The 13,318-nt window shown below is 40.2% G+C and overlaps 1 protein-coding gene across 2 annotated transcripts in view; it reads left to right on the forward strand.

Annotated features, from left to right (window-relative positions):
- Nucleotides 1-2,627, forward strand: part of vat1 (vesicle amine transport 1) — a 32,775-nt gene extending 30,148 nt beyond the window's left edge. For both annotated transcript variants that reach the window (XM_078529725.1, XM_078529727.1), the window contains one exon: nucleotides 2,396-2,627. In XM_078529725.1, coding sequence (XP_078385851.1) covers nucleotides 2,396-2,482 — 87 coding nt within the window. In that variant the 3' untranslated portion in view covers nucleotides 2,483-2,627. The remainder of the gene's footprint in view (nucleotides 1-2,395) is intronic.
- The last annotated feature ends 10,691 nt before the right edge of the window (nucleotides 2,628-13,318 follow it).

Genomic DNA, 13,318 nt, shown 5'->3' on the forward strand with positions numbered 1-13,318 from the left:
GACGAGATGTGTAGCTTGGTGATTTTAGGATTGTATTGTATTTAGGAGTAGCAGTGACATTTTTTTAAAAAGTGCCATTAATGTTCTGTCCCTTTAAAAAGAAATGCACCCTTGCAATAAGGTCTTAATTGCTATACTTTGGAAAGAATTATCTATCCATTTGTCTGTCACTCTGCTTCATATTTCCATCCCTTTCATAATTGTCCACTCCTTTTATTTAAAAAAAAACTTTGGATTTTTGTTTCCACCCCTGCAGGATGTTAGTCAAATTACCAAGTTATACAACAAATTAATATTCTCTCGGTTTTGGTGATAGTCTTAAATGCAATGTAACCTTGTCGCGCTTACAAATTAAAAATTTTTTCCCCCTATTTTGTCCATACTCGTTTTAATCCTTTTTTGTTGTAATGCAATGAATGCAGCTTTATCTCATCCTTTCCATCTCACTATCATTTCAATGGTTAACAGTGACTGAAAACCAGTTCTGGTAGTACTAGAAATGGAGCATATTTGAGCACAAAGGCAGTCTCCCCAGTGCCAATATTACCACGTTGTTTATTACCATGTGGTATCAAACCCAAGAAAGTTTAGCTTTACACTTCATTCAAATTGCTCTGGATTCTGTTGCATTTTATGAGCACCTCCTAAACAGAAACAGACTTATCTTTCCTGCCCTGCCAAAGGGAGTGGCACTCAGTGCTTGGAAGTACCAGAACTCTTCTCTGGCCATCAGTGTATTTCCAAACCCCACTGCAAATCGGTCAGTAGCTACTGGCCTCTGGCTTGTCGACACCAGTAATTGCAAAATGTTTGCTAATTGTTTAATCAGTAATCAATTCCTCCCAAATCACTACAATATGAAATATTTGACCCCCCCACCCTGAAAAAGAGCACTAATGCTAATAGTCTGAGCACTTAGATTTATAATTGGAGCAATCATTTCATTCCTAAATTCTAGCTTCTTAGTGTGCTGTCAGCAAGTGCTGACCTTAATTTCAGCAACATTGTTTTGTGTAGGGTGCCATCATGTGGTGGCTTCATAACTACAGCTTAAAATAGATGAGAGCCTTCAGATGGGGCCTAGTGCCGTGGCAAGTTACTTTGTGGACATAACTTTTTCGCACCTGGTAATGTGCTATTGCTTTGTTTGGCCCATTTGAGCATTCCAATGGACAGTGTGACTCACCTAGCAAGAGTATTTTTGTTCTGAATTTTCACTGTTCCAAAGTAACCTTGTACTTGAGTATTTTAAAACCAGATGCCTTTGTGGAATAATATTTGAGGATTTTGGAGCAATTGGCAACTGAAAAATGCACTTGTTAGATTTTTGTTTTTTTCATGGGAGAGTAGGGGGTTGATATTTGGATGACAGTGATTGGCACATGTTGATATTAAAGTGTAAAAACGTCAATTGGAGTGGTTACAATACAATTTATTGATGTTTTGGGTCAGGATCATTCTAATGTTGTACAAGCTTCACACAGGCTGTAATAAAACAGCTGATGTGCAGCAAAGAATTGCATAAGTAATTCATTGGGGCTGTTGAAGTGTTTTCTTTGCTTTTAATTGAATTTAAATTGAGCAAATGAAGGGAGGAAATGTGTTTGCTTCCTCTTCAAACTTGCCTTTTTTAAAAATAGATAGTCAAATGTGTGACTAAGTTGGAAGACTTTGCATGTGATCTGTCCAGGCATCACTGCCATCAACACTATATTAGTACTAACCCTTTGGGTTTCATACACAGACAAATGGAATTTTATGAGTCATTGAATTAAAAAAAAAAGAAACCGAAAGGGGGTGGGGGCCATATTCTGCACAAAATCACATGTTCAGTTTCTAGAAGTTGGGCATCTCCAGCATAAGTGTACCATGGCAGCCCATTCAGTTTCAAAGCATTTTACAATTACATCAGACTTCATTTGAACTATAGGCTTGATGAGCATGAACAAGGTTATTTTTGGTCTCGGAATTTTAAAATCTTTCATCTTTATTGTGTAAGCTACCTTCAACTGGGAGGCTGGAGGGCAACCCATGTTTTTCTTTCTCCACTGTCCCCACCCCCCACTGATCCAACTGAAAGGCTTCATTTGAATGCCAGACAATCCTGGTATTTGGGTTGATTGCTAAGCAAATGGTTGTGCTTTAATTGTCACTTGGCAATATGTGACTTTAACAGTTGGCAGGAGGGTGGGGCTGAAGTTTTGGCACTTGAGGTTTTAGTTTCTTAGTTTTAAACTTTGTCAAGAGGATTCTTTCCTCCTAGATGTTTTGAGCATGTGCCTGCTGAACTTTGGATTGTCTGGTTTAATATTGCCTTTCCTTTCGAGGAATCATTTTTGAGTTTGACTTTAACTATGCAGATTCTCAAAAGCTATGAATTTCTTTTCCTCTACAGATTGGAGATGCTATGAAGCAAATGCAGGAGCGCAAAAACATTGGGAAAGTCATTCTGGTCCCAGAAGCAAAGAAGACTGAAAATTAGTCCCAACTGTTTCCAATAGAAGGCAGGGAATAACATTGTAAATTAGCTAAAAGTGCTAACCTTTTATGACCTGAAGATGGACGATGACTAACTTAAGCTTGAGGCAGAGAAGCAAATTCTGACTGCTCCTGTAATCCAATGTATTTAGAGCTGGTTTGCTGCTTGCAAGATACCATCTTATTAATGGGCCTTTATCATACAACTTTTTATCATTTTTCTATCCCCAAAATGTCCAATTATGAACTTGCTAAACATCTCCAATTGACATAGCTCTGCCTTGGCACACTTTTGCCAATTATTCAAAACTGTGAATGGTCCTTTTTTTTATGGTCCAAATGCTGCAGATCAAAGATCCAGAATGATGAGACTGGAAACAGATTCTTGATATATCCTTTAGTCAGAGGCACAGGTTTGACCACTTGTGGACAGCATGGGTTGATGTAGGCTGCCATGATGACAGCTATGCTGGAGATGCCCAACTTCCAGAAACTGCTCAACATGTAATATCTGTGCAGCAAATACCCCCCTCCCCTTGTGTTTTCCCCTGTCTTTTTTTAAAATTCAATTATTCATTACCACCTAAATTCCATTTGTCCATGTATAAAACCTAAAGGGTTAGTACTAACTGCTTAGTACAAAGATAGTTGATCAGTTTGAACCTATGGAGATGTTAATTGTATTTGGGGGTTTTAAGGGCTGTCATTTACTTCACTTGATCTTTACCATGATTGTCGCTGGCTGGGACTGTGCACTGATCCAGTTGATTTGGCTCAGCAAGTGTCTAGAACCAATGAATAGCAAATATCATTAGATCACCACTAATTGGCATTTTTTCATGTAGTAAAAGCATCATGTAACCACTGATTACTTCGTTGGAGACTGATCTTACTCCATGTTAGATAATGGAGTTGGGATCAATAGTTTGAGCCTTTTTTGGTATACCAATTAAATTAGTGTCCCAGTTCTTCCAATGATCAGCTGAAACCCAGTCTGAACCAGAATATTTTAAAGTCACCAACTTCAGTTGGGATGTTCTGCCTAGAATGATCAAATCCTGAAAGTTGCACATTCCCAGCTATAATCTAGTCAAAGGCAATCAGTTTTCTTTTTGTGCTATTTGGTCCAACCTGGATTAATAATGTCACCTTGCAAGGGTTTTTTTGTCCCCTGCACTTCTGCCCTTGTCCTTTTCAAATGGGTTGTGCTGCTTCGAGATGCTGTGTTTATAGGTACACTTCAAATCCATGCAGACCTAATTGCACTGATCATGTTTTCTTGTTTTCATAGTTTTTCTGTTTACAGCAGGTTTGTCCTCCCTGACTAGCAAAATAACTAATAGAAGCCTCTTTTAGTGGGTACAGGGTGCACTGGTAAATTGTTGGGGAGGGGGACTGGTTGCAGAGGGTTAAGTATATCATGTACTTAAACTGGATGCATGTTTAGAATGAAAATTCTGCTGACCAAAAATTTTGGATCATTGCCTTCAATTGTTCAAAACCTATCCTATGTGCATGCATTGTTTTTACATGGGGAAGTAAAACCAACCTTAAAGCTAAATATAAATCCAGATCCAGATGGCTGTACACCTCCAGGATCAACACTTTAAATCGTAATGTGACATGAGGCAGTTGGTGATCTCTTGATCCACTAAGACCAATGAGTTCCTCCAAGAAACTCCCTTTGCTCTGTTTACATTACAGAAGAGCTAGAAGTGTGGATGCTGGACCTCCTGCTAAAGCACATTCTGCCTATATTTCTGCACCAGAAGCATAGGCTTGGAGTAATAGCGGCAATGTGCATTTAGCAGTGCCACCAGCACTCTTGCCTCCTGTGCTTAAGTAATGATTCCAACTAAAGACTCAATCCAACACAAGTGCCAAATTCTTGTCTTTACTTTTGGGTTAGTGCTTGGATAAGCATCTCTACCTTTATAAACTTCATCTCCTGTATGAGACTTGGGGCTAAATTACAAGATTTCAGTAGGGTTTACTCATTATTCTGCACAGGGCACTTGGCTGCTTATTCAACAACCTAGTCTGAATTTGGCATTTTACCTTGCCTAAAAGCACCAAATGTTCTTAATCAAAATGAAGTTGCATATTGGTTTATAATGTCATATATGCCAGAAGTAACAATATAGCTAATGGTGACCTCTGCCTTGCAAATCTTCAAATGCCTGCCAAACCAGAGTACAAATCCAGTGCCTTTTGAAGGCTCAAATTCCATTCTCACTGGATAAACCTAGTGTTTTTCCCAAGGTGAAAACTTGAAGTGCATTTTTTTTCAACAGCTAGTGAAATGTATTTATTTTGTCAGTATTAAAACTGTTCTCTGAACTCGGGACATTATTCTGTACAATCTCATGAAGCTCTAGTTCTACCCAATGAAGCCACTCCACTTTTGAGACTGCTTTGGGTAGCAAGGGGGTCTGCCCTTGGTATTTTACACTTTTTAAAAAGATCAAATGTTTTTTGTACCACATCCACAGCTTTGCAGAGAATGGAAGCCAACTTGCTTCATATGTGTGTAGGCTTTGAGAAATCAGTTGGGTTGAGCAAATTAGCATATGAGCTCTCCTAGAAGTTAGTTTTCCTGTAAACAGATGTCCCTGGTTTGAAATCTTTAATGTTTGGTTTTATTGCAGCCTTGCCTATACTGAATGTCCAATCTAAAACCACTTGTTTACAATTATAATTTTTACTAAAATTGCAAATCTTTGGCTGAGATTTTCCAGCCCCATTATAGTGGGCACCTGCTGGAGATCCGGCAGCCCAGCCAAAAATCCATTGCATTTCGGCAGGACCAAATGGTCCTGGTTCGGGGGGTTGGGCCAGAAATCCCACCCTTCATTGTGCATAAAGGGCCAGAGAGAAGCCCATTTCTAGATGGAATTATTTGATAGAGTCCCAGTAAGTGACTAAAGATTGGTCAGTCTGGGCAAACTCATCCTCTGTGCCTACTGTACATCAATGTGGTTTGCAGCATAGTGGTGAACAAGTTTTACCCCACCATATGGCTTTTGTACAGTCATCTTTAAATTGTCCTATACCTGCAGCACCATGGATCAAATTGTAAAGGGATCTTGAAGGGATTGTGAACTCTCATGAAGAATGGGTTAGATTGAAGGATAATCCTTGAGAATTAAAGGAAAGCAAGAGGTGACAGTGTAAGGAATAAATTGAGCTCTTCCCAATTAACACTTTGGCTATAAAGTTTCATTAATTGGATAATCTTTTTAACTCCTTATGTGGCCTTATCCTTGCCCCTTTCATGTGCTAAATTAATGAAGTATTATGTTAATTGTGGAAAAATTAGTTTGGACATTGAGATTAAGTTTTTTGACAAAATGTAACGTGATAGGGGACATGTCCTGTTTACCAAATAAAATCTACAACATTATAGAAATAACTGGGGACCAAAGAGCATTTGGAATTGACACATTGCCCAAGTGGACAGATGAGTTTTTCACTTTTTTATAGGTAGCAAGTTAGTTGGTCCATGTCTTCTGTTTAGACAGAGGGAACATTTTTTTTTTAACATGGTGACCTGTGAACTTTTTGGAACAATTTGGGAACCAATCAGATTATTTTAATAGCAACATCTCAGGTGTTTGGTCTCGACTGTTTGTTTATTTCACTGGCCATTTTGTTCCACGACTTTGGATATTTGACTGAACTCGTTAAATCGAAAGTCCCCATCCCCTTCCATTTTACTGCATTTGAGAATGCTCAGTGCAGACCAACCCATTCTTGGATCTCATTGCACAGCAACTGAATCAGTTAAGAGCATGATTGTAGCTGACGGGGCAATCCATTTTGTTGCTTAATGTTACTCTGATCAGTAAGTTTCTGATTTTTTTCCCCACTAAAGAGTTATCTCAGCATCGGCCCCTCTCAGTCCCAGGCCTGTGCTAACTTATCACCTAGGGAGGTAATGCAATTAACTTAAGCACACAGAAGCCATAGGGTGCCTAATCACCCTGTGCTCCTGATGCAGTGTGACAACTCCTACTGGAAAGGCATTGGATCACGAGGCCTCCTGCACTCATGGTTGTCTTTTCTCTATTTTCCATTCTTCCCCAAATCCCACCACCCCACAAATGTCCTTGAATTATGGGCAAAGGAAAAGAGAGAAATTGGTAGGCGCTCATCTGTCCACTGAGGTTCTTTGAAACTTCACATGCCTTATTCAAAACTGAGCCTGAGCAGCAGCTCAAATGTCTTATAACTTAATGTGCCAATATGACTTGAGAAAACCAGGGGACCAGTTGATTCTGAATGTGATTAGAACCATTTTCTGTGGTTGAGCTTAATGTCAAAAGGAAGGGACTAATTCCAAATAAAACTTTGTCCATTGTCAGGATTTAAAAGGGCCAAATCAGCCTTCATGTGGCTTATGTAAACCTGCTAACTTTGATTTTACAGTTGCAAACCCCTTCGATTAGGGGCCAAATGTACATTCTGATGGGTGTTCAGATTCCAATATCTAAATTGTGAAGGTCTTTTAACTTCAAGTCTGTTCAACTGCTAAACCTTTCTATTTTGGAAGGGAATCTTGGGCATAAGGTATGCATATGGTCATAACTAATTAGGATATTTTCTAGGCTTGCATTTGATATCTATGCATTTATTAACTGTCTCGCCTCTGGGACATGGCTGACTTTCCCACAGACCAGTATGGTAGCTATTGAAACCATTTAGAACAAGTTCGTCCGAAAGAGCCATAAAACATGCACCATTTTTAAAGTAGTCCCTTCCCATTAGTCTGGTCAAATGTAAATTGAAGAATATAATCTATCATCAGTCCTCAAGTCCAGATGTTTATTGGTTCCAGTGAAACATGCTTATCTTTTGCTGTTCACCAACACCTGAAAATGATTCTCAATAGATGGTCTTCAATAACACTAAATTTTGTTATTTAAATATGGCACTGATTTTGCAGGATTTCCCCAGTGTCTATCTTTGATTTATAAATGTAGCTTTGGTGCAAAATTACAACTGTAGTATGGAAGCAGCCTGAATCTGACTGAACTGAAGCTTTAATCTGATTCTGCATTTGTGCCACATTTCCTTTTTTTCCTGTGCAGATCATCTGTGTAAATTTTGTGCAATTTCTCCCCCCACCTGCCCTTCCACTGAACTCTTGAGCTATGAACCCAACACTTGCCCTGCGGTTCACTGGTCACTTTGCACACTTGAAGAGGCCAGATTGTGAATATGCTTAGTGGCTTCACAAACCTTGATAACTCTGCTTAATCCATGACTACATACAGCTGCAAGGAGCATTCAGTCAGTATGGCAGCTGTGACTTGCTGGCAGGATATGTGTATAGGGGAAGAGTTATTGGAAGAGGCTAGTTCCAAGTGGTCATCTGTAGGTGGCCAATTGTATGGGGAAGCCTGTATCTCGAGGCTAAGAATTCCTGGTCAGTTTGGTTTTTAAATTGAAAAACATTGGCTTTCACCCACTTATTGACGTTCAAATAATTGCCAACTGCGATTTGTGGATTCCACTTCAGCCATGCATAAGCTGTTACAATTTTAACATGCAACAGCAAAGGTGCAAGGAACTTAAATGAATCTAGTTCTTGATTTTTGCAAAGCAAACCTGCACTAGTGAGTCTTCAGTGTGTATTTGTATGGAGGCAACATCGGTGGGTGGATTGAAATTGATTCATTCAATGGATGTGGGTTTGCCCTGATTTGCTGCATTAGAGCAGCTTGGAGCACAGTTCTCCAGATTTGGAGTGGGACTGGAGGCACACAGGCCAGACTGGTTAAAGACATTTAATTGGTTCACTGGTTTTGCCTAAAAGCATTCACAATGAGGAACTATGTGGCCTTCTGTTTTTGAGATGAGATGGCATTAATTTGTCAAACTCCCCAGTTGCCTTAGTTGAAGCACATCAGATGTTATCTGGCTAGGACTGGCATCAGTCCTCCAATGATGCATTTCTGCTTGCAAAACTGTCTCGTTTCTGTTCCTCTGCCCCAAACAGGATCCTCCGATGTTTCTCAACATATATAAAAAAGCTTCTAAATTCATAATGTTCTCTCAAATCCCCACTAACACTTAAGTGAACATAGCTTTAACTGCTGAGTTTACAAGATTGTTTGCTTGATATCTTCATTTATACAGTTTACCAAGAACGGCTGTAACTGCAATTCACTCCTTGCCTGGAGTGGCTAGTTGATTGTATAGATGGGCATCTGTTTTGCTCTACACTTAGAACTTCTGTGAGGCTAACATACATCTAGCAACTCAAATCCTGTTCCTGTTGGGTTTGATAAAGGGAGTTCCTTGTTTTTACCCAGGGTAATCTGTCAAGTTTATGATGTTCAGTAATGCCTAACATGGTATACTGTACACTAGAATTGAGAAAATTTTAAGTCCTGACTTAAACCTGTGATCAGAATTAAACCTAACACTTCCAGAAGATTAGAATGGGAACTAGTTTATGACAAATGTTGAACATTATTGCTTTGAAAAGGCTCAGTTAAAGTGAAATTGGGGACCTTGCATTAGGACAGTGGCTTTATCTGGCCGCATCTAGTCTTGAAGGGCCTTGCAACTGGAAAGTCACTGAAGGCATGAACTGTTTTTTTAAAAACAGGTCAAACATTAACTGTGCTTGGTTTATTCAGTGTTTTAATCTTACTAAAAGCTGCTTTTTGTATGTGTGAAACTGTGCAGTTGCTGTTTAGATGGATACTAAATGTAATGCTGTTTATGCCAGGTGTTACCATATGCCTTAAATGTTTAATAAAATGCATACATAAAACTCCAACATTTTGACTGTGGAAGTATTGATCTAAGGATGGGATACGAGAACAAAATACGGCAGATGCTGGAAATTTGAAAAATACAGAAAATGCCCAGTGAGTCAGGCTACATCTATGGAGAAAGGAAGTGTTTCATGTCTGTGACCTTTCTTCAGAACTCAGTACTAATGAAAGGTTATTGACCCAACTTTTTCTCTCCCTCTCTCCACTGTTTATTGCCTGCCCTGTTGAATCCAGGCTTGTCCCTTTTTTAATTTCTAAGAATGTGGTAACTAATTTGCTTTTGATCATCTTTCCTTGGGAAAGATGCCTGCATATAGTATCATTGGATCTTAGTTTTACTTTCTCCATATTTTAAACTAATTTGGTATCCAACTTGTCATTTAAAGTTTTAAATATAAAATGTGTTTCACTTTTCCTTTTGTATTCTGAGCTAATGCTGCTTGTTCATAGCTCTGCTTCAAGTTCAACCCCAAACTGATGACTTCCCATAGTTTTTGTTTTCAAATTTTAAACATAGAAACTAGGAGTAGGCCATTCGGCCCTTCGAGCCTGCTCCGTCATTCATTATGATCATGGCTGATCATCCAACTCAATAGCCTGCTCCCGCTTTTGCCCCAAGAGCTATATCTAACTCCTTCTTGAAAACATACAATGTTTTGGTCTCAACTACTTTCTGTGGTAACAAATTCCACAGGCTCACCACTCTCTGGGTGAAGAAATTTCTCCTCATCTCAGTCCTAAATGGTCTACCCCATATCCTCAGACTGTGACCCCTGGTTCTGGACTCCCCCACCATCGGGAACATACTTCCTGCATCTACCCTGTCTAGTCCTTAGAATTTTATAGGTTTCTGAGATCTCACCCCCCTCATTCTTCTGAACTCCCCAGCGAATATAATCCTAATCGACTCAATCTCTCCTCATGTCAGTCCTGCCATCCCAGGAATCAGTCAGGTAAACCTTCGCTGCACTCCCTCTATAGCAAGTACATCCTTCCTCAGATGAGACCAAAACTGCGCACAATATTCCAGGTGTGGTCTCACCAAGGCCCTGTACAATTGCAGCAAGACATCCATGTTCCTGTACTTGAATCTTCTGTCTATGAAGGCCAACATACCATTTGCCTCCTTTTACCACCTGCATGCTTACCTTCAGCGACTGGTGTACAAGGCCACTCAGGTCTCGTTGCACATTCCCTTCTCTCAATTTATAGCCATTCAGATAATCCTGCCTTCCTGTTTTTGCTACTAAAGTGGATAACCTCACATTTATCCACATTATACTGCATCTGCCATGCATTTGCCCACTCACTCAGCTTGTCCAAATCACACTGAAGCATCTCTGCATCCTCCTCACAGCTCACCCTTCCACCCAGCTTTGTCATCTGCAAATTTGGCGATATTACATTTAATTCCCTCATCTAAATCATTAATATATATTGTGAATAACTGGGGTCCCAGGACCGATCCCTGCGGTGCCCCACTAGTCACTGCCTGCCATTTGGAAAAAGACCCGTTTATTCCTACTTTATTTGCTGTCTGCCAACTGGTTTTCTATCTATCCTCAATACACTACCCCCATCCCATGCGCTTTAATTTTACATGCCAATCTCTTATGTGGGACTTTAAGCCTTTTTTTCAGTCCAAGTAATCCACATCCGCTGGCTCCCCCTCATCGACTCTACTAGTTACATCCTCAAAAAATTCCAGTAGATTTGTCAAGCATGATTTCCCTTTCGTAAATCCATGCTGACTCTCCAATTCTGCCACTGCTTTCCACGTGCTCCGCTATTAAATCTTTTATAATGGACTCTAGAATTTTCCCCACTACCGACGTCAGGCTGACTGGTCTATAATCCTGTTTTCTCTCTGCCTCCCTTTTTAAATAGCGGGGTTACGTTAGCTACCCTCCAATCCATAGGAACTGTTTCCGAGTCTATAGAATCTCGGTGGATTACCAATGCACCCACTATTTCTAGGGCCACTTCAGTACTCTGGGATGTAGATTATCAGGCCCCAGGGATTTATCGGCCTTCAATTTCCCCAACACCATTTCCCTACTAATACTGAGTTCTTTCAGTACCTCCCTCTCTAAACGCTGTGTTCCCCAACATTTCTGGTATGTTATTTGTGTCCTCCTTTGTGAAGACAGAACCAAAGTATGTATTTAGTTGGTCAGCCATTTCTTTATTCCCCATTATAAATTCATCTGTTTCTGACTAAGGGACCTACATTTGTCTTCACCAATAGCTTTCTCTTCACATGCCTATAGAAACTTTTACAGTCAGTTTTTATGTTCCCTGCAAGCTTACACTCGCACTCTATTTTCCCCTCAATCAATCCCTTGGTCCTCCTTTGAATTCTAAACTGCTCCCAATCCTCAGGTTTTTTTTTTCTGGCCAATTTGTATGCCTCTTCCTTGCATCTAATACTATCTCTAATTTCCCTTGTAAGCCATGGTTTGGCCACCTTTCCTGTTTTACTTTTGCACCAGACAGGAATAAACAATTGTTGCAGTTCACCCATGCGCTCTTTGAATGTTTGTCATCACCTATCCACCGTCATCCCTTTTAAGTAACGTTTCCCAATCCATCATAACCAACTCGTGTCTCATACTATCATAGTTTCCTTTATTAAGATTCAGGACCCAAGTCTCAATCAACTACGTCACTCTCCATCTTGATGAAGAATATTACAGTCGCTCATCCCCAAGGGGCCTCGCACAACTAGATTGCCAATTATTCCTTTCTCATTACACAATACCCAGTCGAGGATGGCCTGTTCTCTCATTGGTTCCTCAATGTATTGGTTCAGAAAAACATCCTGTATACACTCCAGGAATTCCTCCTCTATGGTATTGTTACTAACTTGATTTGCCCAATCTATATGCATATTAAAGTCACCCATAATTACAGATGTTCCTTTATTACATGCGTCTCTAATTTCCTGTTTAATGCCATTCCCAACATCACCACTACAGTTTGGGGGTCTACATACAACCCCCACTAATGTTTTTTGCCCCTTAGCGTTTCTCAGCTCTACCCATACAGATTCCACATCGTTGGAGCTAATATCTTTCCTCACTATTGTGTTAATTTCCTCTTTAACCAGCAATGCAACTCCACCACTTTTTCCTTTTTGTCTGTCCTTCCTAAATACTGAATATCCTGGATGTTCAGTTCCCATCCCTGGTCACCCTGCAGCCATGTCTCCGTAATCCTGACTATATCATACCCGTTTACATCTATTTGCGTGGTTAATTCATCCACTTTATTGCGAATGCTCCTTGTGTTAAGGCATAAAGCCTTAAGGCTTGTCTTTTTAACTACTTGTCCTGTTCCCACTAATTTTCACTGAGGCCCTGTTTGATTCTTGTCCTTCATTTCTCTGACTATCACTTATTCTGCTTTCTGTCTTTTGTTTTTGTCTTTGATTCCCCTTCCTCTGACTCCTTGCATAGGTTCCCATCCCCCTGCCATTTTAGGAAATGTTCCTGCTAGGATATCAGTCCCAGCCCTGCCCAGGTGTAACATGTCCAGTTTGTACAGGTCCCACCTCCCCCAGAACCGGTCCCAATGCCCCGGGGATCTGAAACTCTCCCCTTCACGCCATCTCTTAAGCCACGTATTCATTAAGGATGAACCTCCAAGCTTTAGAGCACTTGCGCTGTGAGTTCTTGGCTGTTACCTTGTTACTTCAGTTTATGTAACAAAGTAAAAATCTCCTCTTCAAATAGTGCTGAGATCTTTTGCATCCAATTGTAAAGGCAAATGGTGTCTTGGTTTAACATTTCTGAAAGATGGTGCCCTTGACAATGCAGCACTCCCTCATTAGGGCACTAGAGTATAAACCTGGACTTTTGGGTCAAGTTTTGAGTGGGGCTTAAACTATGACCAGTTAACTGAAGCAGGCATGCTACCACTGAGCCAAGTCTGACTCCTCCTCCTCCACCAGTTTTGTTATATCTCCATCTAATTAGTCAAGGAACATTTTAAACGTTTGCCCTGGATTTGCAGTAGTAAAGTTCGAGCAATGTTTTGTAATGACAGCAAAA

This window comes from Cetorhinus maximus, chromosome 25 (assembly GCF_964194155.1).
Source record: "Cetorhinus maximus chromosome 25, sCetMax3.hap1.1, whole genome shotgun sequence".
NCBI lineage: Eukaryota > Metazoa > Chordata > Chondrichthyes > Lamniformes > Cetorhinidae > Cetorhinus > Cetorhinus maximus.